Source organism: Anopheles nili, chromosome X (genome assembly GCF_943737925.1).
Source record: "Anopheles nili chromosome X, idAnoNiliSN_F5_01, whole genome shotgun sequence".
NCBI classification, from domain to species: Eukaryota; Metazoa; Arthropoda; class Insecta; order Diptera; family Culicidae; genus Anopheles; species Anopheles nili.
This window is the reverse complement of record NC_071293.1, coordinates 4,207,962-4,235,753: the sequence shown is the minus strand read 5'-3', so window position 1 is coordinate 4,235,753 and position 27,792 is coordinate 4,207,962. Positions and strand designations below refer to the sequence as shown.

At 50.0% G+C, this 27,792-nt stretch overlaps 6 protein-coding genes across 6 annotated transcripts; 4 read left to right on the top strand and 2 right to left on the bottom strand.

Annotated features, from left to right (window-relative positions):
• Positions 1–63: 63 nt before the first annotated feature.
• LOC128729226 (segmentation protein paired-like) lies at positions 64–8,992 on the bottom strand. The gene is made up of 3 exons (XM_053822883.1): positions 8,959–8,992; positions 2,195–2,222; positions 64–1,756 (listed from the first exon to the last, which is right to left on the bottom strand). The coding sequence occupies exons 1-3, from the start codon at positions 8,981–8,983 to the stop codon at positions 64–66; spliced, it is 1,746 nt and encodes a 581-aa protein (XP_053678858.1). The 5' UTR covers positions 8,984–8,992.
• On the top strand, positions 3,751–4,739 carry LOC128729227 (uncharacterized). Its single transcript, XM_053822884.1, has 3 exons — positions 3,751–3,762; positions 3,840–4,340; positions 4,417–4,739. The coding sequence occupies exons 1-3, from the start codon at positions 3,751–3,753 to the stop codon at positions 4,678–4,680; spliced, it is 777 nt and encodes a 258-aa protein (XP_053678859.1). The 3' UTR covers positions 4,681–4,739.
• On the top strand, positions 7,418–10,107 carry LOC128729225 (protein tweety-like). Its single transcript, XM_053822882.1, has 6 exons — positions 7,418–7,561; positions 8,268–8,753; positions 8,824–9,206; positions 9,277–9,549; positions 9,613–9,717; positions 9,795–10,107. The coding sequence occupies exons 1-6, from the start codon at positions 7,418–7,420 to the stop codon at positions 10,105–10,107; spliced, it is 1,704 nt and encodes a 567-aa protein (XP_053678857.1).
• A 93-nt stretch (positions 10,108–10,200) lies between these two features.
• Positions 10,201–11,370, top strand: LOC128728481 (uncharacterized). The gene has a single exon (XM_053822107.1). The coding sequence runs from the start codon at positions 10,201–10,203 to the stop codon at positions 11,368–11,370; it is 1,170 nt and encodes a 389-aa protein (XP_053678082.1).
• A 5,345-nt stretch (positions 11,371–16,715) lies between these two features.
• LOC128728480 (pyridoxal-dependent decarboxylase domain-containing protein 1) lies at positions 16,716–19,706 on the bottom strand. The gene is made up of 7 exons (XM_053822106.1): positions 19,599–19,706; positions 18,617–19,507; positions 18,282–18,557; positions 18,143–18,211; positions 17,467–18,086; positions 17,083–17,397; positions 16,716–17,004 (listed from the first exon to the last, which is right to left on the bottom strand). The coding sequence occupies exons 1-7, from the start codon at positions 19,704–19,706 to the stop codon at positions 16,716–16,718; spliced, it is 2,568 nt and encodes an 855-aa protein (XP_053678081.1).
• A 1,019-nt stretch (positions 19,707–20,725) lies between these two features.
• Positions 20,726–23,845, top strand: LOC128729224 (neutral alpha-glucosidase AB). Its single transcript, XM_053822881.1, has 3 exons — positions 20,726–20,832; positions 20,904–23,405; positions 23,476–23,845. The coding sequence occupies exons 1-3, from the start codon at positions 20,726–20,728 to the stop codon at positions 23,690–23,692; spliced, it is 2,826 nt and encodes a 941-aa protein (XP_053678856.1). The 3' UTR covers positions 23,693–23,845.
• The last annotated feature ends 3,947 nt before the right edge of the window (positions 23,846–27,792 follow it).

Sequence of the window (27,792 nt, the reverse complement as noted above, 5' to 3'; positions counted from 1 at the left end):
ACCAGGGCCCTAGTCTCGTCCCAGCTACCGGCTGGGTCGCTCCGGTGACGTTGTGCTGGCGCGTTAGTATTTGCCCTCCGAATGGAGATTGTCTAGACTGTCGTCCACGTTGATGTGGATGTTGATTGGCCGCTCGAGATCAAGCAGCTCCGATGGCGAGGCTCGCTGGGAGTCTTCCACACAGGCACTTGGTGCCGTCTGGCCGCTTCCTGTTTCGTCCTCACCCGGTCCACCTGTATGGTCGCTTAGAGCGGAAAATCCGGACAACTCGTCCACCAGCACACCTAGATGATGCCCGTGATGATGGTGCTGATGTGGCGCCGCCTGGTGGTGTTGTTGGATCGAGCTCTTCTGAGCCCCACACAACAGCTGCTGGCTGTGGTGGGGATGATGGTGATGGTGGTGGTGATGTTGCTGCTGGTGTTGATGATGCTGATGTTGGTGATGGTGCGGAGGTAGTTGCTGATGGTGGGACTGCAGTAGAGCAGAAGTTTGATCAGAAGCAGGCCCGGACGCACCGAGCAACGTTTGATCGAGGTTGAAAAGCGACTCGTGTTTGAAGCTCTCCATCGCACCGAAATGGTCAACGTGCAGGAACTTCATGTCGTCATCGTACACAGAACCCGGGTGCTGGTGATGATGATGGTGGTGCTGCTGCAGATGAGTGTGCTGATGGTGTAGGTGTGATTGCTGATGCTGCTGAGGCGATCCGTCATTGGGGTGAAGTGTGCAGCACACACTCGACACTTCCTGGCTGCCTTCTAGTGATCGATCTGTAACAGAGCTTCCTGAACCCATCCCATCGCTGGTGCTGGTGTTGATGGACGCATACGACGTTCCAGACGGTGTCAGCTTACTCCCACCGGTTGTGCTAGCCCCGGTGAAACTGTTCCACTCGAACGTCAGGCTGCTGGAGCGACTTCCGTCCAGCGAGTTGAGGTGATCGAAGTTGAGGTTAAGAAACAGGTTGGGCGAAAGCCGACCAGGTGACGACAGTGACCCGATGGTGAGGCGTGGCAGGTCTGGATCGACAACTCCGTAGCTAGATGATCCAACTGGACCACCACCGGACGGATCATCTGGTAGTCCAAGTGTCATACTTTGCAGTGAACCCGCATCGAACGTGATGCCCGAGGTACTCGAGTTCCCGGGGAGAACAACGTCTACAGTATCTAGCAGAGTTGGTCTAGAACTCGGTCCCACATGTGGTTGGTGTTGCAGGTGATGGTGTAGGTGGTGATGGTGACTTTGCTGGTCCCCTGATGCATCTGTCAGGCTTGTGCTCTTCCCAAGCCCTCCCAAAGCCGACGATACCGAGTGTTGCGGCTTAAGTCCACTAGCCATGCCGTGTAGTACCTCATCGGTAAGCCCCAGCTCGTCGTCGTCTTCGTCGTCATCGTTCACTAGCATTCTGCTCCCACCACCACCGTCACCACCCGTCACCACTAGGATCCCAACGTCACTCAGGACGTTCTCGCAGGTCGCATCACTTCCCGCACACAATCCAGACGCGACTGTCGTCGATGTTGACTGTTGGTCCTGTTGCTCCTGTTGCGAATCCAGCTCACCACCTGGGCCACCGGTGGTCTTTTCGCTTTTTCGCCATTTCGCACGGCGGTTCTGAAACCACACCTGCACACGAGCCTCCGTCAGGTCGATGCGCACTGCGAGTTCTTCACGAAAAAACACGTCCGGATAGTGCGTCCGTTGGAAGGCTCGTTCGAGCTCCTGCAGCTGAAGCGAGTTGAACGTTGTTCTGAAAGCGCATGTAACGAAAAAGGGACATGCGAAATGAGTACTGCAGGCATGGTAGTTCCACCCGTTGAAGGAATAATTAACACTCGTTTTGTGGGAAAAAGGATGAACGTTCGCCGTACGTTGGATGGCTGCAGAACTTATGCAGGCAGTGTCAGAGTGGATACCACAAGGGAGTTTGAGGGTTATAAGGATATCGAATCTCAGAGCACTAGAGTAGAGCACTTTGGAGCATCAAATTTGGCACACAAGATAGCAAACTAGCAACTCCACTAGCAGGAAAATAGACTTTAAGCTCACTTCATCAAGGGAAGGGTTATCACGATCCACCTTAACCTAATCCTCACCCTCACTCCCCACACCACCATTCAACCCCCCCCCCCCACACCTCTCTCTCTATCCCTCCCTTCCCTTTCCCTCACCAACACCACCACCATACCTGTAGCGGCGCTGCTTTCGTTTCATTGTCACAGAGGCAGCCAGAACCCGTCAGAATATCGGACAGGCGTTCTCTCCACGCGTCCAGCTGGTGCGATGTCTAGTGACCGTTTCTGGCCCGTGCACTCGGTGCCACCGGATCGAACCAAACGCTCGCAGGTGTTCCGTTGCACGTTCTCAACCATTCCCCTTTCCCCTTCTCCCTGGCCCAACACACCACGCACTGTAAGGGATTTCTTCCTCCTGGATCGATCGATTCGATCGGCGCGTCGGCGACTGTTTCCACCCGTGTGCGAGCGAGCAGGCCCACCAAAGGGGCCAGAAGCATTACTAGGGCTTCCAGGGCCTCCAGGGCTTACCGGACAGAGTGTCCCTTCCGTTGTGTGTCTTTTTTTCTTTTTGGGCGGTTGTGGGTCGCGAGACATAAGCGCCTCTCCCGCGGTGCGGTGTGCCTGCTCCAGTTCTGTCGTAAGCCGACGTTGGAACGCAAATCGTCCACCGATTGCACGTACCCGGCCCTCCACACCCCGTGGTCAGTGTCGCGATTATGGCTGCCTTGTGCATGTGCATGGCGGTCTCCTTCACCATGCGCTCGTTTCACGGGAATCTTTTACACTCCACGGGTGTCCTCGATGATTATTTTACGTTCCTGCGTGTGTTTTGTTTTCTGACATCCAACGGGCCCCATTTGTGCGGGGGTTGCTGGCTCGTTGTAACGATGTAACCGTGCGCTTCCTGTCGGTGCCTTCTCGTCGCCCATCAGCACCGTTAAATGCGGAAAATCTTTTTTTCCCTTTTGCGAAGTTCCCGTCTAGTCCCCGAAGCGTGGGGTGCGTATCCCATTTCTTGCCCATCACCAAATGCCGGTGGAGCTTTCGCGCTGGAAAAGGGCGTGAAAATTGTGCTTCGCGGAAATGAGGCGAACATTTGGCGACCTGAATGCCAGCTGATGGAACGCTGGACACCTTTCGTAAATGCGTTCTACTCGAAACAGCTGTACGGGATGTACAGCCAGCAGCCCGCGCTAGGCGCAGTTGTCCTAGTACCGGTGAGGTTAGGTTACCGTGTATGTCCAAACGTGAAGTACACGTTCATCAATCAGACCAATTGATCGGGATCAACATCACTGGTGACGCAGGATACGTCCCATGTCACAGTTTGGAGCGGAAAAATACCCAACCAGGATGGAGTTGAGCGGGAATAGTACGCTTAGGAGGTCACCTTTCGTCATTGGGCTTTTATCGAGGCCAATCAATGTCACGCCCGGGGATTCTGCACCGGTAATACTATATCACTTTCCTACCTACTTGGAACGCATCCATTAGTAGCCCCTAGCGACGGTATCCGAGTCAATTCGACCGACTTTCTGGGGGAGAGCGTGATATTATAAAAGATTAGACGACCCTCGCTTTCGCTGGTCATTGGTGCAGCGTATCTCGTCTGGGAAGGAAGATCCCGTAGCTACATCTCCCACAAAAAGGTACAGAAGACGCTCAAAGTATCAGGTGCGTTTGGTTCAATGGCAACGGAGAGCTATCGTTAAGATTTGCGTCCAAGATGAGACTTACGGTGAGTTGTTTGGAGTCAAGGACATGTTTAGTACATCTCCCAAACGTCCTTAATTGGTCTCGCTTTTTTTCTTCCAGCTAGTCGTGTGTAGTTTTCTGTTCGGTTTGATCCTAGCTCCAATCGATGGCAGGCTCAAGTATGCGGAAGTCCTGCCGAGTGATTCGTTCGAGAGCCTACTCCTCTCGCCCTCGCACCCCAGTGTAGTGAGTGGAGCAGGTGTTGGACGTGCTGACGGTGCTGTTGCTGACCAGCAGTTTGCTGCTGCTGTACGTAATCCAGATCCCCTCGCAGATGAGCCGGAAGACAAGCCCATTCCATCGGCAGATGGAGGGTCCAACACCCTGTTACCAGTCAACTGCTTCCCACCAGCCGACCGTCAGCACAAGTATGACTGGGCACGGTACTACCTGCGCCAGCTGGCGGCTGGACTCTCCCGGAATGGTCCACTTGAATCCACGGCTATGGTTGAGCAGTTCCCTCGTTTGGGTTCAACAGCATCCAAACGTTCGGACTTTAACCGCGAACAATCAGCGGACTTATACGCCCAATATCCTACCTCTTGCGCCTGTCAGACGAAGGTAGGTCGAACCGCCATTAGAATATCCGTTGACGGTCCTATCACCCCTCATCATCCCAAAATTATCTCGCTTCCAGTACGAGCTGCTCGATTTGGGATACACGCACTTTCCGCGCTACATCGTGAACGCGATCTGCCAGAACAGAAGCGCCAACAGCCGCAAGTGTTGGCGCGGTTCAAGCTGCAAGGAGATCCCGTACAAGGTGCGTGTCCTGACGAAGCGCTCAGACAACGAGTCGGGCGAACAGGATCACCATTCGACGCTGCTGCCGGAACCGTTGCGCGAGTACTGGCGCTTTAAGACGGTCACGATTGCTGCCGCCTGTCAGTGCTCGATCTGACGGATGAGGTTGCGGATGAGGACGTCGGGCGAATAAATCAGGTCGTTCACATTGGCAAATACACGCATGTTTTCAGCTCTTGGCTTTGCTTTCACTGTGCAAGGAAGCGTGTTATGATTCAACTCGGGTTAAGGGTGGGTTTTTCTTCTGCATGTGGCTTGTGTCGGTGGCATTGGGCGTCCTCTCTTGAGGTTCGATTAATCTCACACGAGTTTCTACGTGGTTTTTTAGACCAACTCATGCGATTTTGTTACATTGTAATAGTCATTGGGTTTGCTCATTTGTCCATTAAATCTGTTGAATGTTTTTCGTACTATTCAACATGTGCATGCGTTTGGGAAAAAGCCAACAAGCTGATTCACTTTTGGTCATATAAATTGGAGCTACTCAGCTTTTTACAAGGATTTACAGTCCGACAACTGTTACACGTCAAATATGACGGATGCTGTACTGCATGCGTGGCATTGTCATTCATTTTCCCGGCAGCTTCATCATAAAAGCAGGGTTGAGAAGCTCTGCTAGATGGGAAATTTTCCAAACCACCCTCTCCCCGGCAAGGGAGGAAAAACACACTTGCGTGAGAATGGCCGCGGGAGAGCTGCGTCCTGTTTGGTGGAAATTTTGAGATTCTTTCCAGCATCGAGGATATGTGAGCACGCACGTGAGAGTGAGAGCACGGGAGAGCTCACATCTCTCACATTAACACACACAACGCATGTCGAGAAAGAGGTCCTTTACCCTAGTTCCCCCGGAAACGGCACGCTATCGTGTTATCACCCCTATTTTATTCCCGCTGCTCTCGCAGAAGCCTTACCAATTCGTGATCTCATTTCCACCAGGCTCTCTCTCTCTCTCTCTCGCTTACTTCGCTCTTGTGTGCCGATCTAGCAGCAGAAAGTTCCGCTCAAACTGTCGCTCTCTCACACACGCGCTCTCTCGCTCTCTTTCGGTTAAACCGGGGCTCTCGAGCGGGTGTGTATCCTGGCAGGCAGCAGGCAGCAGGCAGCCCGAATCCAGACTTCCAGGCCCAAGCCAGCGTTCGTCGTCGGAGGATGACGAAAAAAGAAAACAAGGGTGTGACCACCGGAGTAGGCAAGCGAACCAACACGGAACGGTGAACCGACTCCTTTCGGGCCATCTACAGGGACATCCCCGGGTGTTGTGTTGTCCCATATCTGTGAAAAGTGAACGGCTGCGTGTGTGTTTTGTGGCCAGGCCAGCTCCCAGAACCGCCATCAGCAGATACCGAGGGGGGAAAAAGGGCTCAGTGGAAGAGAGGAATCCCCGGGAAGGAATCCTTCCGGACGTGCACCAGGATCCGGAGTCCACTTGCCGGAGGTCCTGTAGCTCCCCAACGGAACCGACCACCAACTCGCCACCGTTCACACGAAAAGGACCCGGGGAGGACGAAGTAAAAACGAAAAGAAAAGAAAAGAAAAAGGACGCACCGTGGCAGAGACGCGCACGGGTGCGCGCACAACAAAGGGCCTGGGTGTGTGCATGTGCTCTCACAAGGGGGTGACTACGGGGTGTGCGTTTGCGTGCGTTTTTGCGTTTCGGGTCAGGCTTTGAGTTGGGATTTTTGCGTTTTTTTTTTCACCCCTCTACACCGTCGATTCACCACCGGAAGCGGAGATCCTTCTGGGAGAGAGAGGGAGAGAGAGGGGAAAGGAGGGGGAGGGAGGTTGCGATGGCGCAGAAAGTGGCCCAGTAATGTGTCATCAGCAGCAGATCGTGGAACTTGAGGGTGATGGGTACGACGCAGGGTGCAGGCGGCGACGCGTCACGAAATGGTAGTGCGAATAAGGCGTACGAGGTAACGACCATCCCAAGGTACTGCTGCCAGTAAAGCATTGTTCCTGGGGCACCAAACGGGCTTTCCAGAAGTCCTCCTGTTAACGCCTATCCGCAGCTCACCAAGCCCAACTTCATTTCAACCCTTTTCGACGGCAACCGGCTCGGGGGGGGAGATTCTGAACACCGCACGCGACATTGTGCTGCATTGTACGCGACTTCGTGGAATTTCCGCCTGTTTTTTGGAGCGGTTGTGGAGGGTAGCAAACGCGGAATAAGACCCACAATGTGGGTGAGTGAGTGTGCACCGTGCCCCGAACTTCTGGCGTCAGAAGAGCGAATAAAGGATTTGCGATAATCTTACTACAAAAGCGTGTGCTAGGTGCTTCACCTGTTCGGTGCAGTTTCTGGAAAACGTCTCAGGTCCGGTACGATAGACACTCATCGGTCTAACAGTAGTGTGTGCTTTTTTTTTGTCGATTGTTCTCCCCGATATAACGTCTGCGGCAAGTGCCATTCTATTACTTGAAGACGCACAAACACCCAGTACAGACAGGTGCTCGCGGAAATTGAACCGTATCGTCAGTCGCTGTCCGTCCGTTCGAGATTCGTTACTGTCTGCGGGAGTTCGGTTTTGGGTCGTCAAAATTTACTCAACTCAACTCCCCCTCAAAGGATTCCCTGTTGTGCGGTGAAGGTGTGCGAACGTTGGCTACTCCGGTCATCAGTCAGCAGCCCCGGGCAGCATTCAAACCTGAACCTGAGGGCGACAGTCATCTTTCCCAGCGTCTCAAACAACCATCATCAACCGGTTGACGGCGTCCATTTGCGCGCATCGCCACTCCTGGTAAGAGTCATCACTCGTGCGTTCCCTGACAGGAGGCTGCCAGAGCATCTTTGCGGCACAAGGGAGGTCCTTATCGGTTGACAGCGGTCCTCCACCATGGGGTACCCCGGGACGAACGACGATGACGATCAATACCGGGTGCCGTTGATAGCGAAGTTGCTGCACGCCCTGCCGCACTACAACATCACCTTCCATCGCATCAACAACACATTTCGCCCATCAAATGACGTCTATCTAGAGGTGATTAAACTTTCATTGAACTTATCTCCATCGTGCGGGAGGGCAATGAAGGATAGGTGAAGTGAAAGGGAGAAAAGGAGAACGGAGCGACGGAAAGGACGAGAGAGTGAATGAGGAAGAAGCGGAGAAGGGAAGGAGAGTGGGCTCTTGTATCTTTCTTGTGTTTTTATCGCGCAGTTTCCACGATTATCCTCTCACTCTCTTGCACACGCTTTCTCTCTCTCCTTCTTGCTGATTATCCTGAGTGAGATTGTATCAAATTTAGAGAGATCGAATTTTGTCAATTTCATCATTTGTTTTTATGAAGATTACTTTATGAAGATTATTCTAACATATTCTTTAAAATACGCGAAGGTCGATAAAGCTGTGCATTTATATGAAACATCCTGAGTATGGCCGGAAACTCTTATCCTGCCATAACCGCAAGAAACTCGCGTGTGATTGGGCGTTGGTGCGAAGAAGGAGAAGCTTTAAGCGATTGGTTCATGGCTTATCCATTGTGAATCATGGGGATTTTTCATCCTCTCAAATGTTGTGGCATTTGATACATTCAAAACTGACTGAAATTGCCAGCAAGCTATTGATTAGGTGTTCAAATTGATAAGATTAGAAGATTTTCTAAAAATTTTCATTCATTTTTTGTGAAGCGATTCTTTTCGATGTTATTTTTTATGTATATATTTTTGTTGTATTTTTCCTTCAACAGAGTCTTGGAATTCTGGGCTCGATACCAGCCGCCCTGCTGATCGTGTCGTTGTTCGGGCTACTTCTTTACTTACTGACACGCTGTTGCGATCGAAAACCACGGCCAGCCCATTCGATAACCAGTCTAAAAGTAACGCTCTCAATCGTAACCGTCCTGTGTTGCGCCGCAATTGGACTTGGACTATACGGCAACGATGACCTGCACAATGGTCTCCTCGAAGTGTTGCAGGCTGGCCGAAAGGTGGACGAAGTCGTTTCGTCCGTACGCAACCAGACGTTCATCCTCGAGAACACGCTGACGATGAAGATCCAGCAGCAGCTGACTGAGTTGGAGGATATTTTCGACCAGAAGACGAACAATCAAACCGCACTGGCTCAGCTCCAACAGGCGCTCTTGACGGCGAAGGGCAACATCACGATTGCGAAGAATGCAGCCAACGACATCCGGCGGCCACTTGTCGGGTTGACTATAACGGACTTCCTTGCGGTACGAGCTGTTTGCGAAATACAGTAGATCGTAGAGCTAATCTAAGGCTCGATTTTTTTCCATTTTGCAGAAGGGAGACCAATGGGAGCTGATCCGCTGGCCAGGCACGGTGGCCATTTTGGCTCTACTGCTAGTACTCTGCGCAGTACTGCTGGTCGGAGTTGCCCGCCATTCGCGTTGTGCTCTCATATTGTTCAGTGTGTGTGGACTGCTGGCTGTGACTGGGTCATGGCTGATGTCCGGCCTGTACCTCTCGACCTCCGTAGCCGTCGGTGACCTGTGCAATGATCCCGCCGACTTTCTCGTGCACCAGGCTCCGCATGAGCTGCCCGCTGACATACTGCTCTACTACACCCAGTGTGACATCTCGCGCTCTAACCCCTTCACGCAGCGATTGCGAGAATCGCAGAACGCCATCAACAACGCCAGGAATGCGATGAGCATTGTATCGAAGTGAGTGTCCTGTTGTTGATGTAGCAGTCCGTACGTCTAACTAATGTGGGTTTTCACTCCGCTTCTCCAGGATCTCACCGGTGCTGTTCAAGAACGCTGGTCTCGCGCCAAAGCTCGGTTCTGTTAATGCAGACATCAAGCTGTGTGAGCGACTCCTCACAGGACTAACCGCACAAGTAGACTGTCGAGCTGTCCACTCTAGCTATCTCATCGCCACACGGGGCCTGTGCGAGTGTGGCCTACTCGGATTGGTGCTGATGCTGATCGCCAGCTTCATGGCGGCCATCTTGCTTACCATCATGGTTTGGGTCGATTCGCACACGTGGATCTACATTCGCAAGAGGTGCGTTGAATCTGCCCCGGCACAATCGAACCGTACCAATGATGTTTCGTGTGTTTGTTGCAGAAATGACTACGCACAGGTCGAGGAGCAATCATACGTATCGCATCAGCTGCATCCGCAGAGTCATCAGAACATGAACACGCGCACGTTGCCACACCATCCAAAAGGGTAAGTGATCGAATTGTTTCGCTTCCCCCGAGTAGCATTCTCTCTGGAGCATCTTTTTTTTCCTTTTTTCCCCTCAGGCCACCTGTTATCAGCGGGTCACACACGATCGCTCATCCAGGTCGTAACGCTAAGCACGACATGAATCAGGTGCAACAGGCACAACAGCAACTTCATCATCAGCAAGCACATGCCCAAGCCCAACAGGCTCAGGCTCAAGCTCAGGCACATATGATGCATCACCACCAGGCAATGATGCGAGCTGGTGGTACACATACACTAGGGCGTCTGCCATCCCACAGCAGCCCAACACACCTGCACGGTCCGAACAACGGCAAGTACGCCACCCTCAGTAAGCACTGCAAGACGCTCGACGCCAACGACTTCTACTGAAGTTACGCCGCCTGTAACGATAGAAAGTTCCATCCACCCGCCATACATCAGCAGCAGCACTATCACCCGCACAGCCACCAACAGCAGCTGCAGATGCAACAGCTGCAGCAGCAACGTGCGCTGCTAGATCCAACCGCCGCTCATCATCTGCATCTTCACCAGCAGCAACAGCCGCATGCTGGAGGAGCTGGTCACGTCCATCCCGCTCAGACGATGACCATTAATCGAAAGCTGCACGGTGCTGGAGGAGGCCCCACTGGAGGTCTTGGAGGTCTTCCGTTGCCTCCGGTGTACGGTGATGACAACCCTCCTCCATTGCCACCACTGCGCAACCCACAAAAAGCGCTCCCACCTGTCTCGACGGTGGCGGGCAGCGAGACAACTGCAGGTGACGCTGTCGCCGGTTCCGACAAGCAGATCTACATCTATTCGACTGCCAAGTATGGTAAGTACGACCCGAATGGCAGGACGCACCTACAGCAGCAAGCACACCAGCAGCAACAACCCCATCCGGCACCGGTGCAAGGCAAGCATGTTGATGGAGGTCCTGAGAAGACGAGCGCAGGTGGTAAGAACCCCAACACCACCACATTCAGCTCGACACCGGCCTCCAACAGCAAGCCACTGCCGTCTATCATCAACTGTCCGCTGCCGGATATTCCCAAGACCGCTGGAAGCGGCCCGACCACGGTGTTGGCCAAGGACGACATCTACGTCAAGCGGAAGTTACTCTCGGACCACCCCAACGGTAGCAAGTTCGCGACGTTGAAGCCGATTCCTGTGCCAAAGATCGAACCAGGTCATCTAAACGGGGCTGGCAAGCAGCATCCAACGATCAGCAACGGTGCTGTGGACAGTGGACCTGCAACACCTGCCGATTTGGCATCGCAATTGCCACCACCACCGCCTCCACCACCACCGGTGACAGCGAGTTCTTCGGGTTCGTCGGGAGGTTCTTCTGGGTACGGTACAGCTGGACTGACGACGTCCCAAATCCAATCGTTACCGTTACCACCTCCACCGCTGGAACTGCTGCAGCATCAGCAGAATCATCACGACGACCAAAGCCTTCGGTTGCCACCGCCACCGACTAGCGAGGAACTGAGATCGTCGGCTATGGAAGGAAGCGGCCATCAGAACGGAACCGGCCCAGGGGGTGGTGCCCAGAACGGTGACACTGGTGCTTCAGACAAGGGTATTGGTGGCAGCAATGCAGCACACGGTCACGATGATAACAGCTTTTATGCGGTGACGGAGCTTTAAGGTGGGTGTGCTTGTCAAAGGACGAGCAAAACACAGCAAAACCTCCGTCTAAACGGAGTGAGAAAACAAACGAACGTGTGCGGATGGAACGAATTATATCTTGCGATAGCACCAACAGCGGCATCGGGGTGCAATCGTGAGCTCAAAGATAAGACACAACTATTGTTACAGGCAAGACTAACCCTTATTCGAACCCTCGCGGGATGGTTCACGACAATTACCATCAGGACACGATTTAAACGATCAAACTGGACGAACAAGCAGACCCTGACGAAGAACTTTGAAGAAGTAGAAAGTGGCAAAAGAGTGCTAACTAATGATTTTCACCTTATGTTATAGAAAATGGTATGGCTGTTTAGCGTTAAGGAACGATGAGGTTATAACAATTCCAATGTAGATTCTACCTAGTTAATACGGGTATGACAGAATACATCAAACTGCAGAACGATTTTGCATGCGCCCAGAATTCATACTTACGATCTAAAAGGGGCGTATTAACCTTAACGTTTTATAGTATACAGCTAAATATCCATCCAATTTTCCTTCGACGTCTGAGCCAACTTTTCGTTTATAATGGCATTCTTGGGAAGAGAATTTAGGATTCAAAATGCTACCCAGAAGTAGATATCGGCAGGTGTGCTATAAATGCGGAATTAGTTTTTCATTTTTATTTCTTTATAAGTTAAGATGCTATCGGCATATTGGCTGGATTGAATGACGAAAAATTGCAAAAAAAGCACGAATTACAGCAAGGAGCAGACAAATCATTCAGTGTCTGTGCCCATCTTTCGCGCAGGCCTTACTCTATCTCCTCTCGAAGGCGACGATGGCTGACAAGAAACGCAAACAACTAGCCCAATTCATGTAGCGATTGCAAACGTAACATTTATCGTAAATACCGTAACTATTAGATACCATAAGGATGTGAGGCGGCAAGAATGCGCCGCTCAGTAAGAACTACTGCGAGGAAGTAAATTTCAGAATAAGAAATTACGCACACATACAACAAACCGTATTAATGGAAAAGGAATTGGACACGAATTGAGAACGCCAGGAATTGTAGCGCGTTATTGTTAGGTAGTCGTGAAATAAGCGGAAAACAAATCGTACGTGAATTTACAACAATAAACGAAGAAGTCAACATAGACCCCGTCGGCTCCACACATTAAAGCAGCACACTTTTGGGGTAAACCTCGAGCTCCCTGGATGGTGGCGGTTAGTTTTATAGAGATATACAACCGTAATTACAGATAGATATGAACCCGACAATGTTGTGTAGTGGCTTTGGATCTGTTCTCGGTGTTGCTGAGTTAATTTTGTTTCTTTTCCAATTCGTAACGTCTTGTGATCTGCCGATGATTGTCTCGTTTCGCACAGGATGTATGTTTTAGTCACCTTCCATCGTAGCTCAACGTTGAAAAAGCAGTTACCGAGCTGGAGGGGCACGACTTCAGCAAACTAACTCGTAGCTAAGACGCGTGTCAGTTAACAATTGGTTAACAGCGACGGTTAGGTACATGCCACTTAGGATTTAGGAGGCTCGTTTGGGAGCAGAGGGAGCTAGATATTAATTTCGTTGCGATGCGTCATAGCCTAATTGATGAACGATCTATTACTAGTTCTACTCCGGATACCGTCGATGAAGTATTAATTTTCAGTGCTCACCTTGCGCTAGGTATTAGGGTGCATAATGGTGAAGATGTAGATCGCTTCTCTAGCTACGTTAGATGTGCGATCGGGACACATAATCCAAGACAACCGCAAGGAGCATACTAATCAGGTGATGGTTACCTCGGATATTCGTAAAACACAGACACAGGAGGCCCTTCTTTGGCAAAGGATGTTGTGAGACGCATCGTACGCCCAGAACAGCTTCAAGTGTGTTGTATTTCAACATCAGCTAAGTTGGTTCAACTACCTTTCCCACCCCACGGTACTCTTGTTACTAGTAGCAGCAAGCTAGGTATAGGTCGGTGTAAGAAGAATTCGGTTCTTTGAACGTAAGGCAGAACCACCAACTAGGAAACACACTTTTAACGAAAATACCAATAGTAAAAGGCTGATAAACGAATCGTACGGAAACTTTTATTGCTCAACATCTCACGACCACGATGTTTGGTGATCTTTTTTATCGCCTATATGTCGCAAGAAGGTGGCATTTAGGTAGTAGCGAGTTAGTCACCCGCGTATGAAACGCAACCACGTCTATACACTCATGCACACATCAATAGACATAAAGAAAGCGTTTTACCACGTGGCGATGATGGTGGAGTTGCAGTGGCGTATCACAGGGAACGGCTTAACAAGGATGTTAACAGGACATCTGCGTGAGGGATCGAGAACGCTCTACCGGTAGCACCAATATACACAATACGAACCAACAAGGCTGCCATAATCAGCGATCAAACGAGGAACTAAGTGTGACAGAGGACTTACGTGTAACATATACATAATAGTATGAGCTCACGCTTTCCACATGGTTTGCTTTAACCGATTATAGTTTATTTCAGTTCCCGTCTCGCAAAGTAACAATTCGCTTTTGCGACAGATTGTGACGTACCAAGTGTTCCGTTGAAGCCCAGAAAAAATAGTTCAATGTTGGATTGGGGCTTCATCCCTTCGTGTTATAATTAGGCAAGTGTTGCTGCTTATATTCAGATTTTTTCACATGCCTCGCGAAGATGAGCAAAATAAAAACCATGCCTCAAGAGAGCACCGAGTCGCGTAAAAATTAAAAAAAGAAACAAGTTCAATCAAATAATAATACTGGCTTAGCACAAATTCGATCAGGGAGAAATTGTATCCGTACGTTTGCGACTTGACCGGTTTACAGATTATGTGCCATTTCTGTTCGCCGTATCATATTGTAGTGAAGAAAACATACTATAGTAAAAAAGTGGCGCCGTAAACAAGTATTTCCGTTCGCACCGGAAATGATGTGATCAGACGTGAATTGGCGTGGAGCGTGACTTGAGTAATTGCACTAAAAGCATCCAAACATGCGCCGGAAAGATAAGACAAGACAAACGCCCCTATCTATCCACACCCAGCAGGTGGTTCCCAACAGCGAGATTGCATAGTGCTAGATATATGATCGACACGTGTAAAAGAGGCGATGCGAGCTGGAATGGGGTAAAAATAAATCAGCATTTTTCATCCTTTAATATAAATAAATATTAAATACCGTATATAAATACATGCTATACATAAATAAGTATACAAATTAAGAGGAAAACTGTACCGAGGAAAGAAACAGCCATTTTTTTGTTTTTCGCATCTGACCAACCCCCGTTTGGTATTCCGGTAGATTTCATGTAGGAAAATAAGAGGAAACACGTGAACAGGTTTACAAGGATGGCCAGAGAGGTGGACAGACAGAAAAGAAAAGATAGCTGGCTTGTGTTGGTGATGAAATCGAGACAACTGCTACCCCTCTTACACCCAAATCATTATAATAAACGATGTATAACATATTATCTTTGGTAGGTGTTAACTAACGACTGGAGCGGGCACTCGCCGGCAGACGGTTGAGGCGTAGAATAAATAAAGCAAAACGAAGCAAAAAAAAACATAAACGAAGGAAAAAGTTGCAGCTCCAGTCGACTTGAATAGAAGAAAATAAAAGTAAACCAAAACGACATAAACGAAGCATCATAAAGCCGGACCTAAGATAAATCCAGTTGTAGAAAATGAAGTAGAGAACGCTACATCGAAAAGAGAAACTCAAACACACACGCTCCAATATGCGAACCCTTGTACCCGGCAAGTCAATAAACAGTTAATTAAAATGCCACGAGCAGATAATGTGAAGAAAAACCAATATTGCGAGCGAGCGTAGATGGGAATTAATGATCGAAAGGGATTTCGTCGGCAAAAGGGGGAAAAGCATAATGATTTCAATAAAAAAGAAAGACAACTCAGCAAAAGCGAGCGGTTACGTTTTTTTGTGAAGGAGATATCGAAAGCAGCGGAAAATGAAATTCAGCCGAAACAAATGAAATGTAGGTGATTTTATCATCTCAATTCGTTTATTTACAAATACCGTATAACAAACAACTGCTTGTGAGGGAGAAAGGGGGTATAATAAGTATAGCGGATCGTTAGTCCTACGGCGTTAAAGGGCGAAGAAAATCCTCCAACAGGGTGCACGTGGAGGACGCACTGCTAACCTAACGGCCGGTTAGTAACAACTATCGGAATTGTGTTTGTTTGTTTTTCTTTTTCCAAATCAAATAGTCACCAACCAACTGGAAAGAGCTTAAGATGGTTGATGTGGGAGCTTAAGAGAGGCAACATAAGGTGCAACCCCTTCCTACATGTTTAGTGTATTGCTTTTGTTGTTCCGTCTACCGCGAAAAACGACGTATCCTTTTTTGTTTGTTTGCTAACTTTTGCACCATTTACTATGCCGCTAGAGCTGTGCCTTGGGGTGCTGTGCGTAGGGCGATGACAAACGGGATAGTGAAGGCATTTAGCCCTACAGTCCTTACGCTATATTTCTACCCAATCCAATCCTTACGGCACACTCCGAAGCAATGCAACACGTGCTGCGGTGCTGCCTTACGCCAACATTAATAATACCAATAAAATACTGGTGCGATCCGCATGAATTCGCAAGATAACCGAAAGTACGGTATACTTTAAAGGGATAATTGGGCACGTCCCGAGCGGGTGGTTGAGAGATAGATATATGTATAGCGTCATGTGTTTTCTGTTTCTTTCCTACTTACCAACTGGTCTGCCGGTAAAGTTCCCGGAAATGCTTTCGAGCAGCCATTCTTTGTGCCATCGAGAATTGAGACGGCAATGAAAGGATTGGTTCGTCCTGTGTGCTCCTCTAAGTGCCATTTCCGGGAAGTTTGTACAGCCGGCCAGAGCAGTTGGTGCTGAATAGAGTGTACCCCAGGGAAGCTTACTTTTTAATAGTTCACCGCAAGGAATTTAATAGTTATTGGAACGCGGGATGTGTCGGTAGTAATAATAGTAATACATGCCACAACTAATAGCGTATGTCCGGATTCTAATAACTTCGCTCAACTATTTTTTAAAAGATTATACAATTGACATCCCACATCGTGTGAAGAAATAAAGAAAAGTATTATCCAGTAAAACTAGCCCCATGACACGGTGCTTTGTCCGGCATCCGGTCGATCAAACTACGAGTGGAATGGTGCTCCCAGGGTGGGTGTGACAAAAAGCGGTCCACAGGGATGGGGGGGAACCGCAAACAACTGGCTGGTGCAAACTTAAAACGTTAAAGGACTTTGGTAGACGTGAGCACGCTTGGTTCCGGCGCCCCCGGAATGTGGGACATCCGTGGCACGGACAGCGGATGCTCGAACGGGTTACGGTTCGGTGCCAGTGGCGTCTGATGAGCTCGCAACTTGCGGTTCCGAGGCCGGAGGCGTGGAAGGCTCGGTCGGTGGTGGTTTTGCGGGTGCGGCCAGACTGGCACGGGTACCCGGTGCATTAGTTCCCGTACCTCCCGACAGCTCACTGCTCGAGCTGGCGTTACGCGAGTGCTGTACGGATCTTTCTGCTTCGGTGCTGAGGGCCTTCTGCACGAGCGGTGCCGGTGGACCCTTATTTCCGGGCAGCTGATGTGACGTCTTCGGTGTCATTTGCATGTGGTACCTGCGTGAATGCGAGAGCGATAAAAAGAAAATTAATTAATCAACTTCCGGTAACGGGTAAGAGCGGTATGGTACTCACTTGTAGATGTTCTCCGTGCTCTCGACAACACCCTGTGTGAGGTTGAGGCTACGGCCTTTCATGCCGGTTTCCTTGGCCGGTGGAGACCACCAGTTTACGACCCGCCCGACCAACGGAACCTGTCGCAGGATACCTTCTTGCCATAGCTTCTCATCCGCCTCGCGCTGCAGATCGATCATGGCCGCCTCGATTCCCTTCTTCAAGATCTCGGACATCGTGTCGAGGATCTTCGAGTTCTCCTGCACCACACGTGCCGTCTGGACAACCAACTCAAGCAGCTCCTCGACGTCCGTTTCACTCGTCACCATTCCGAATCTGTGCGTTTGAAAAAGCCGAAATTATTACCACGTTACGCCAACCCAACAGCTTTCCCCATATGCTTACCTGACACAGATCAGTCCATCGCTGCTTACGGCGTGGGAAAATGCACTATCGGTCGCTTGTAGCGCCTCGACCAGCGCCGAATTGAGCTTGTTCAGCTCACCCTTGGCTTGCTCGGTGAGCAGCGTTTCCCAGCCCTCGGGAACGTAGTAAACCCCACCGAGTCCGGCCCAATCGTGCAGTTCGATCAACCGCAACACGCCACTCTCGGCGACAAGCTGCTGAAAACGGGCCCGATGCCGGATGGTCGAGTGGAGAATTTCAATCTGCGTCTCGATGCAGCTGGCAAACGCGTCCAGCATGGCGGGACCCCGAGTGGCCAGTTGTTCGCCATATCCGGGTACGAACGGGCAGTACCGGATGCAAATGCCGTGCTGTTCGTGTTCGATCATTTCCAGACTGAGCGGGCTGCAGTCCCGCAGCAGAATCTGGCCGAGCCAGCTGTTCAGCCGCTCATAGTACTGCGCGTTGGATGGGTTTTTTTCGGTGCCGTCTCCTTCCTGCTCGGATTGAGCTGCTTCGGTATCCGTCGACGGGTTGGGATCCGATTTCGAGCCATTTCGGCCGCTCGTACGTCCATCGAACTGGAATAGCACCGTCGGTACGCCTAGTTCGAACAGCATCTGCAATGGAATAGAGTTAGTCGGTGCCCTTAGTGGCCGGATTCTTCGATATTTACGTTGTAGCTGTGGATCCCTTCTAGCGCGTAGCGATACTGCTCGGTCGAATCCTGAAATGCCATCTTGCTCTGAAGGGAGATAAAAACGAATAAGTGCGATAAGTGAAAGCGAAGGAAGCGGACATTCAGTCGTACTCACCAGCACGTTGATGCCTTCATACTGGAGCAGAATTTTTGTCATCGTCTGGCACGAATTGAAAGCGTTGAAAAGACGCTCAATGACGCCATCGGCTCCAAGGACCTGCAGCACCGACCAAACGCTCAAGCAGGCGACACGGTTCGAAAGGATCGGATCGCTGTCGAAAACGGTCTTCGGAATGTTCGTGTTCGTTTTGTGCACCAGCACAGAGGGAACACCGGTCAATCCAAGCCAGCAGCCGAGACTGAGTGTCATCGAGTTCGGCAGTCGTTTCGGCTGAAAATGTGAGGTTATTAGTACGCGGTACTCTTGTCGACTCAAACTCTCAAACGTACCTTAAACATCCAGCTTTTGGTAAGCGCGAGAGCGGCTAAACCAAGTCCTTGAGCATGCAACCACATGCGGTGTGAGGCGCAAATGTCGCTAAGCACGTGTAAATCGTCCGATACACCCGTCAGTGGGCTCCCAACGGTGGTAATCAGTAGCAGCGGCTCTCGACCGGCTACCACGTCCTTCTCTAGCATGTTCTCGAACTCCTGCATGTCCATACAGTTGACGATGCCTTCGACGGCAGTGTCTGGCCGCTGACACGGTACCACGCGTATGCAAGTCAGCGGTAGCCCGAGGTAACGGCACGCACTCTGCACCGTAAAGAGCTGGCTCAGCTCGGCGATGTAGATGGTAGGTGAGGACGCCGGTGGGCGCGCCTCCTGCCTGGCCTCGAGGTGCTGGTGGACAAGCGCGAGCCGAATTACCTGCAACGTGCACTCTGCATCGTCCCGGCAGTAGCTCGTTTGGTAGTTATTGAACTTAAACAGACTACCGAGCCAGCCGGCCGTTTGCGAAGCGAGACGCGATACAACCCGTGTCAGCTGGTGTCTCTCGAGTGAGCCCATATAGGCTGCAGTCGAGTGTTGCAACACCGCCAGGTGGGACGTTTCGTCGAGCGAGGGCAACACGAATTCCTGCTCGTCGTCGGTGAGCTCTTCCGCGAGTAGAAACTCGAGTGTGGTCATCACTTCGGCGGATGTTTTTTTATTCGGTTCCGCCGTGGTGCTGCTAGCAGCTGGCGGTTGTGGTGACGCAGGTGGTGTCACGTCCGATGAATCTCGGTATTGCGGCACCTGATGTTTTTGCTGTGGCGCGGCTGTAGAAGCTCGCACGTATTCAAGCTGGTTCAGCATCGCTGACGCTTGCGTCTCGATTTCGGCCAAGCTGGAGCGGACCTGAAAGCAGAAACGTTACACGTTTTAGCACACTATGCTGATAATAATGTTACGGACACTTGGAAGTATCCTGAGACCGGAGGACGCTTACGATGGAGGCCGCTATTTCCGTCTGCTGTGCTTGCACTTCCCGTGTCGCCTGTACCGGGGCGTCCTGCGGTTTCTCGGGACCGCCACTGTCCACGTCCGCTTCGTTCATCGTTGCTGGGGTTGTTTTTCTGTTAAATTCTGACGCTACGTCGAAGTTTTTTTTCCCACTGAATCCGCTCTCTGAACGGGCGAGTACTTAACGGATGATGGGCATTATTTATTATGTGGCAAAAACGTCATCCTATGCGACGATGGGTGAGGCAGTGCGAATGAGAAAGAGAGACTGTGCAGGGAAGCGTAAGTGAGATGGCTTACTGCAAAACAGTTTGACGTGGACTTCCAAACAGTGGTACGTTCACATAGCAGATTGTTTACATCGAGGTGTAGCGAAAATATGAGGATCAATGATTGAAAGTAGCGCATTTAGACAATCAATTTTCATTAAGTAATAATTTTGAATTTTTTTCACACGTAATATTCATTTTACAGCATGGTGAAATGTTAGAAAAACTAGTTTGAATTACTCCGACGACAGCCAATTTCGTATGATTATGATAGCCTTTTCACTGGGCGTTTACCGTCGTTAAGATAGCAAGCAGCAGACATCAGCTGTTTTCTTTCATATAAGCCTATAATGTGTAGGCCAGAGCGAGAAAGCGATTCTATCGAAATATGTCACTTTTAAACAACATGCACAAAATCCTGCAAAATGCATCGGCTATATAAAGCACACATTTGTTCAACGAAACTTTTAAGAGTAATACTAAACATTTTATGAATTAATGCGACCGCTTTTTCTTTGATAGGCGATTTTTGCAAAAATTACAGAGGTCAAAGACCTTGAAGGGCAAGTTGGTATAATGGTGGTATAAACCGACGAGCGGTTCTTCGAATCTGACGTGTACCAAAGGTTGTTGGAGCTTTAGTCGACATTACAGCCTACTCCGGTTTCGCCATCGCTCTTGCGAGGGCTCGGCGTATGCGAGAAGCAAGAAAATATCGATCAGAGGCATCCATCAACATTATTCGCAGTGGCATTGCAGTGATAGGTGCGTTGTGATTAATACGGCAACGCTTAATCTAAGCAAACGTGCTGAAGTTTTACGGCGCATTTAAACGCACAGGATGATGGCAGCGGGAGGTAAGTTGCTGGTTGCGCTATGCTTCCTGTTTGCGATAGCGGCTGCTGTAGATCGGAACAATTTCAAAACTTGCGATCAAAGTAGTTTTTGCCGGTAAGTGAATAAGTAGGAAGCGGTTTGTTGTCCATGGGCACTTACATTCCTTTCTCTTACACTAATTTCAGTCGACTCCGGTCACTTGAGCCACAAACAAGCGAATTTGAGGTACTTCCGCAGACACTGCAGCAGTTCAAGCAATATATCACGCTCACGCTTGTGCACCAGCGCACAAAGCATGAGTACACGCTGAAGCTGGCCTGCCTCAAAGGAGGTGGCATGATGCACTTCCAGGTGGACGAAAAACAACCATTGAGTGTGCGCTACCGCGTCCAGGATGCGCTCGTCCGTGAGCCGCAGTATGGCCCGACGAAGGTGGAAAGTACCTCGGCCACGTTGATCATGGTGGCGTGCGGAGAAGGCGAGGCAAAGGCCGCGGTGCAGGTGGCACCATTCAAAGTGGACTTCTTCCAGGACGGCAAGTTGGTGGTGTCGACGAATGCGAAGGGCATGATGCGGTTTGAGCACCTGCGCAAGAAGCAACAGTCCGAGCAACAACCGGAAGAGGAACAACAGCAACCGGAACAGGCTGAGCACAAGGAGGGCGATGAAGCGGCCAACGAGGTCGAACCGGCATCAGCTCCATCGGAAGATCCCGGTGCGTGGGAGGAAAATTTCAAATCCCATCACGACTCGAAGCCAAAAGGACCTGAGGGGTTGGCGCTCGATTTCACTTTCCCACAGGCAAAGGTCCTGTTCGGTATCCCGGAGCATGCTGATTCATTCGCACTGCGCCACACAGCCACTAAGGGCACCGATCCGTACCGGCTGTACAACTTGGATGTGTTCGAGTACGAGCTCAACAACGGCATGGCACTTTACGGATCGATACCGGTCCTGTACGGACACGGCGAGACTTCGACCACGGGCGTGTTCTGGTTGAACGCGGCCGAAACGTGGGTGGACATTTTCAGCGCGAACCGCGAAACGGATGTGGTATCATCGCTGGTAAACCTGGTCTCGTGGAACAGCCAAGCGGAACCACCGGCGGCCAATTTCATCTCCGAAAGCGGTATCATGGACGTCTTCGTACTGCTCGGACCCACACCGATCGATGCGTTCCGTCAGTACACCGACCTAACCGGGCATGGACCGCTTCCACAGCTGTACGCCATCGCGTACCACCAGTGCCGATGGAATTACAACGATGAGCGCGACGTCGAGATGGTATCCGCCAAGTTCGACGAACACGACATCCCGATGGACACGATGTGGCTCGATATCGAATACACGGATGGCAAGCGCTACTTCACCTGGGATCACCATAAGTTCCCGCATCCGGTCGAGATGATCAAGAACCTAACCGAACTTGGCCGGCATCTGACGATCATCATTGATCCACACATCAAGCGCGATAGTGGCTACTTCTTCCACAATGAGTGCACCGATCGTGGTCTGTACGTGAAGAACAAGGATGGTGGCGATTACGAGGGCTGGTGCTGGCCCGGATCGGCCAGTTATGTGGATTTTTTCAAGCCGGAAGCGCGCCGGCACTACGCCGACCAGTACTTACTGGAGAACTTCCGAGAGCAGGCGGAAACGGTTGGCATTTGGAACGACATGAACGAACCGTCGGTGTTCAATGGACCTGAGGTGACGATGCTGAAGGATAACGTGCACCATGGAGGGTTAGAACACCGGGACGTCCACAACCTGTACGGCCACATGCAGCTGATCGCGACTTTCGACGGTTTGTTGCGACGAGGCGCTGGAAAGCTACGTCCGTTCATACTAACGCGCTCACACTTCGCCGGAAGCCAACGATATGCCGCTGTCTGGACTGGCGATAATATGGCGGAATGGGGTCACTTGCAGGCATCGATCAAGATGTGCCTCTCGCTGGCCGTGTCCGGTATTAGCTTCTGTGGTGCGGATGTTGGTGGATTCTTTGGTAATCCGGATGGCGAGCTTTTCGCGCGTTGGTATCAAACCGGCGCATTCCAGCCATTCTTCCGTTCGCACGCCCACATCGATACGAAGCGACGCGAACCGTGGCTGTTCCCGGAGGACGTGAAGTTGGTGATTCGGGATGCGATCCGTAAGCGCTACCAGTTGTTGCCGTTTTGGTACACGCTGTTCTATGAACATGAGCGCAGTGGTCTACCGATTATGCGACCGTTGCTGGCACATTACCCGACTGATGTGAATGCATATGCTATCGATCACCAGTACATGCTTGGGGATCAGCTGCTGGTTGCGCCGGTGCTGGATCAGAAGCAGCAATCGCGCCGGGATGTGTACTTCCCAGTGCGCGCTGATGGTGAAGGAGATTGGTGGTACGATCGTGATACCTACCGTAAGCACACCGGCACCGGTGTTGAGACGATCCCCGTCGATAGCTACAAGATCCCGGTGTTCCAGCGAGGTGGCACAATCCTGCCGACGAAGGAGCGAGTGCGCCGTGCGTCGACTCTCATGCGGCATGATCCGTACACGCTGACGGTGGCGCTTGATCGAAACGGACGCGCTAAGGGTACGCTTTACATCGACGATGAGACGAGCTACGAGTACCGGCGGGGTCAATATCTGTACCTCGAGTTTGAGTATCGTGATGGTGTGCTTAGCAGCCGGTAGGTAGCACCACACGTTTGTCCCCCTTTTCTAGTCCTTGCTAATTTTGAATTGGTTGTTTTTTCACAGGAAAATCGACAACACAGCAAGCTACCAAACCACCAGCTGGCTTGAGCGCGTCGTCATTGTGGGCCTGGCCAAGTCACCATCAGCTGCGACGGTTTACATCGATGCCTCTGGGGCTTCCGGTGGCCGGTTGGAGTTGGATCGTGCCGGTGAGGTCGTCACGGTGCGCAAACCGGGCGTTTCCATGCTGGATGCCTGGTCCATCAAGCTCGAGTTTTAGGGCCGTAGCAGGTGTACTCATCTTTGCGAACAACGCACTCCAGCACCAGGCGAAAAAATAGATAAATAGTGGCACGGCCATGTTTTCGAGCCATTGTTGCTCGATAGGCACATAAACACGGTAGACATTCAATAAAACAACCGATTTCCATCTAAAAATACACCCAATCAATGTGATCAAGGTTCAGCTGGAAGAGGAGAAAGACGTCCGAAAGGAGAATCGTTGAAAGAAGGTGAATCTTCATCGTTTGATTGATTGTCCGTTATCTGTGTGAGCTTGCATGGAATTACATTATGTATGCGGTTGATTATGACTAGAACTGCAAGTAGCTTCCTCTGATAACGCTTATCTAATCAACTCAAGGTGCATCAAGTCTCAGATGCCATGATTGACGCGTTTGTTATTTGCGTTTTATGGAATCCACTCGGTTTCAATAGAGGATCGCTGCTAGATAGAGTTCGTTTGAATGCGCATCAGAAGATGGGAGTGTCTGTACGTAGATCGAAAAAACACAAGATAATATTATCGCCACTTTAATATGTCTACACAAAACAACTCGCTTGGATGTCGATATTGTCAAAAGTATTATTCAAAGTTGTATTTGTTAAGAGATATAAGACAGTGGCATGGCAAGCATCTGACGACAACTTGAGCTCTAGAGGAGAGATTCGCAGATACAATATAACGTTTTTTCTGTGATTTTTTGTAATCAGCAGTCAGTAAAACAATTCCCAGACCTGCAACATGATGATCAATCTTCACATTCAGGTTCGAATCGATCGAATTCAAAGCAATGGTATTTTAATGTCCTCTCCGTCGTTTGTTGGCACCGATGGCGCGTGCTTTATCGTGGCAATAATTTCGCGGATTCTGATGCGGATCGAAATGTGGGGCAATTATTTGACGATAAGTTTTCCGCTGACAGTTCACAATCTAGGCGCGTCTCCAAAATCGTGTCTGTGACCCGTACCGAGCCAATCATTCAATGAAGGAGTACAAACATACAGCCGGGGCGAATAACCCCCCGATGGGGTCCTTTTGCACCCCGACCATTCGCCTAGCTGGGGGTGCATGGCCTATAAAGCAATAGAAATCGCTCCTTTCTAAGCCTAACCTCATTTCAGGGATGTACGCCTCTCAAAATAGTACGTCGACCCTTCGATATGATTACATACATGTCGGTACCGCATAACGCTCCTATCCTTCACGCTGCTGGTGCTGGAAGTGGGCCCATTTTTATTAGTATTCTCTGCCAGCTTCGACCTCCCCCAGCTTTGACGGTGTTTTGTGATTGACAATAAATTTACTGCACCTATCCGCGAGTCCTCCCGGGTTCGTCCTTGCCGCTGGTGCCGGTTTTGGCCACGAACGGACGGGCATTTGGTGGATTTTTGCAAGCCCGATGCCATGGATGTCTCGCAACAGTCTAGCTATAAATCAATTTTCCTCATTAATAACTCATTCGGGACCGATAAATCACTTCGTAATGATGCTTTTTGCTCACTCTCTCTCTATCTCTTTCACTCGCTCTTTCGTGTGCTTTTGGTGCTTTTGCTCGCTTGGGTGGGAAGTGGAAAACTGTCACCATGTTGACCTGTAGAGCTTTGGTGCGTTGGAAATACGTATAAAAAAATGCTCGAGTGCCACGCAGCTCGGATAAACCTGGTACGATATGGTTTTATTATCATTTATTTCGGCACACTCGCGGTTGGGCTCGTTTACGAAAACAATAAGTTTGTTAAGCGAGGAAGATATGAAAAAACCGGACGCATGATCAATGTTGCCTGGTGGAATAAACTAATGGACTCATTCGTTTGCGTTTCATTCACTTAATTACAGACAGTCAGCAAGAGGAATATCAGGTTTTGCGATCATGGGCGATTCTGTTGAATGTTGTATAAAGGTTCTTCCAGGACGGAAGGTCCTCGTCATCCAGGATCAAGCGCTATATAGCTCTATATAGACATGGGTCGTTACCATTGCGAACCATAACTGCCTTCAGCTTGAAATATGTCCGCTCAGTAACATTCTTCTTCAACAACTCCTACCCAAAGGATACAGGTTTACGGTTACGGTTTATTAAGGCGTGCCATCACTGGCCGAAAAAAAAAAACACCAACAACCAAATGGCACTGATCAATAAAACGCACATCAAAAAGGCATTATAATTGTGGCGAATAAAACCGAAATCCGATCGGTGTATGCGAAACTTCACGGCTAATACTTATCGTGTGGAGTTGACACACGGACCGGTGGAAGTCGTTTATGGGAAGTGCTGTAAAATGTTTACTGCGCAAGTTGTTGATGTCGCTTGTAAAACAATCTCCTGACAGCTGAGCTTCGAAGGGCAAAGAAAAGCGAACCTATCGAGCGTTGAGTAATTTATTGCCAATAGTTTCTTGTGGGGCTCAAATCAGGAGGTTGTGGCCGCAGTAGTTGACCTTACAGGGGCTTGGTGTCGTTTGGAATGGTCCCGACTTTTGATCATTCGTTTGCACAAAGCAGAGATAAAACAATTAAAGGCAGATTCACTAAACATTAGTATGCATAGGATAAAACTTATGCCTTACAAGATACAGTTGGATCATGTGTCGGTTGTTTTTGAATTTTGAAATGATGGACGTTTTATTCCTGCAGTGGCTGAAGTATTTTGGCCGACACTATATGAAAAATAAAATAAACGTATTCATAAAATAAAAAAAGTTGACTGCAATGCAAATATATTTAGAGTAGGTCAAGAGAAAACAAGAACCCAATGCAGCGTTTCTCAATTAAATCCAATCGATTTCAATTTCAATCGAACCAACACAGCTTCCTCATGTCAGCAGTTGTCATCCTCTTGCAATAAATCGACAACACTACAATTAAAGCTATTGAAAATGAATCCAACAGGAACAATCAGTCCAAAAAAAGATGTCATGCAATAAAAAACCCTAAATCCAATGATTTACGCTTGATTACAGTAAATTAGTTCTAATTCTACGCAGCGGGATATGAACCGTATCGCGGGAACATGTGGACGCGAGTTGTCGGTTTCGTCCTTGGCAACTGGAGCCCCGTTTACATATGTTCCAGTGCTTCTCTTACCCGTTCCTATGAGCTTGAAAGGCTAGGAGCAAACGAAGAGGAAAAAGTAGAGGGGTTTTCCCAAAACTCCCAAAACGAGCTCGGTACACATGTTCGGTTGTTGAACGCTTCCGGTTCCGGTTGTGCGCGCGCGAGAGATACTTACCGCAAATAAAAGGATCCCCTGCCGCTTCGAGAAGCTTGCGATTGTAGAGAGCCAGTTCTGCCAGAAGGTAGATGAAAAGTCGGTGGAAAAACCGCGCGATGCTGTTCGGGTTCGGAGCCGAGGGCCGGAAAATGAACTCGAGCGCGGCTTTAGTTTGGACAGAGCTAACGACCCGGCTAAGAACCGCCACCAGAAAGTCAACCTCGAGAAATGAGACAGCTGAAGAAAAAAAAAGGAGAAGCTAAAGGACCGTAAAACGGTATGAATAGCCCTGTCGAGTGGTGCCAGTTCGGCCTGGCCGTTTAGTGGAGGCTCGAAGGCAGCAGTTGGGGTGGGAACAAACAAACAAACAGCACCAGCAAGAGCACACCTCGCCGTCGTGGAACTACTGCGGCAAAAAAGAAACAGATCCACCACCAGCAGCAGCGGACAAAAACTGTCGTAATTCCATGATCATAAATTATACGCTTTCTGCACTTTACTGAAATCGCGCCCGTGGCCAGAAAGGGCCGGAGGAAAATCGGAGGGTGGACTGAGGGGTGGGAAAGCCAACATTTGCTGGGTGGGGTACATGCCAAGGATGTCAGTGACGCGTTTCTTTTGAAGATAGTCACCCTTTGCGCCATCCCACCGCCCGGTGTCACACACTATTTCCGGCGAAGATGGATCATTTTCCATTTCCATTCGGTTGTTTACGGGTTTTCGTCCTTTTTTTTTAGCCTCTGTTGCGATCTTTCGCTGCGCGTCGTTTGCGGTGGAAAACCATCGGAAAAACGGCTGAGACGGCCAGCATTGCGGTGGGCTGATAAATTTTCCTTCGACGACTTCGCACATTTCTTCCGGCGACATTTGGGGTTTTCAAGTCAAG

What these genes read in the sequence shown, in the direction of transcription:
- LOC128729227 (XM_053822884.1), top strand. An exon ending in CTTGCGCCTGTCAGACGAAG is followed by an intron (nt 4,341 to 4,416) that starts GTAGGTCGAACC and finishes TCTCGCTTCCAG; the next exon opens with TACGAGCTGCTCGATTTGGG.
- LOC128729225 (XM_053822882.1), top strand. Translation starts at nt 7,418, where the DNA reads ATGGGGTACCCCGGGACGAACGACGATGACGATCAATACCGGGTGCCG. An exon ending in CAAATGACGTCTATCTAGAG is followed by an intron (nt 7,562 to 8,267) that starts GTGATTAAACTT and finishes TTCCTTCAACAG; the next exon opens with AGTCTTGGAATTCTGGGCTC. An exon ending in TGGATCTACATTCGCAAGAG is followed by an intron (nt 9,550 to 9,612) that starts GTGCGTTGAATC and finishes TGTTTGTTGCAG; the next exon opens with AAATGACTACGCACAGGTCG.
- LOC128729226 (XM_053822883.1), bottom strand. Translation starts at nt 8,983, where the DNA reads ATGACCCAGTCACAGCCAGCAGTCC. An exon ending in CCAGTCACAGCCAGCAGTCC is followed by an intron (nt 2,223 to 8,958) that starts ACACACACTGAA and finishes CTGCCTCTGTGA; the next exon opens with CAATGAAACGAAAGCAGCGC. An exon ending in CGAAAGCAGCGCCGCTACAG is followed by an intron (nt 1,757 to 2,194) that starts GTATGGTGGTGG and finishes ATGCGCTTTCAG; the next exon opens with AACAACGTTCAACTCGCTTC.
- LOC128728481 (XM_053822107.1), top strand. Translation starts at nt 10,201, where the DNA reads ATGCAACAGCTGCAGCAGCAACGTGCGCTGCTAGATCCAACCGCCGCT.
- LOC128728480 (XM_053822106.1), bottom strand. Translation starts at nt 19,706, where the DNA reads ATGAACGAAGCGGACGTGGACAGTGGCGGTCCCGAGAAACCGCAGGAC. An exon ending in CCAAAAGCTGGATGTTTAAG is followed by an intron (nt 18,558 to 18,616) that starts GTACGTTTGAGA and finishes TCACATTTTCAG; the next exon opens with CCGAAACGACTGCCGAACTC. An exon ending in ATGAAGGCATCAACGTGCTG is followed by an intron (nt 18,212 to 18,281) that starts GTGAGTACGACT and finishes ATCTCCCTTCAG; the next exon opens with AGCAAGATGGCATTTCAGGA.
- LOC128729224 (XM_053822881.1), top strand. Translation starts at nt 20,726, where the DNA reads ATGGCAGCGGGAGGTAAGTTGCTGGTTGCGCTATGCTTCCTGTTTGCG. An exon ending in GATCAAAGTAGTTTTTGCCG is followed by an intron (nt 20,833 to 20,903) that starts GTAAGTGAATAA and finishes CACTAATTTCAG; the next exon opens with TCGACTCCGGTCACTTGAGC. An exon ending in GATGGTGTGCTTAGCAGCCG is followed by an intron (nt 23,406 to 23,475) that starts GTAGGTAGCACC and finishes GTTTTTTCACAG; the next exon opens with GAAAATCGACAACACAGCAA.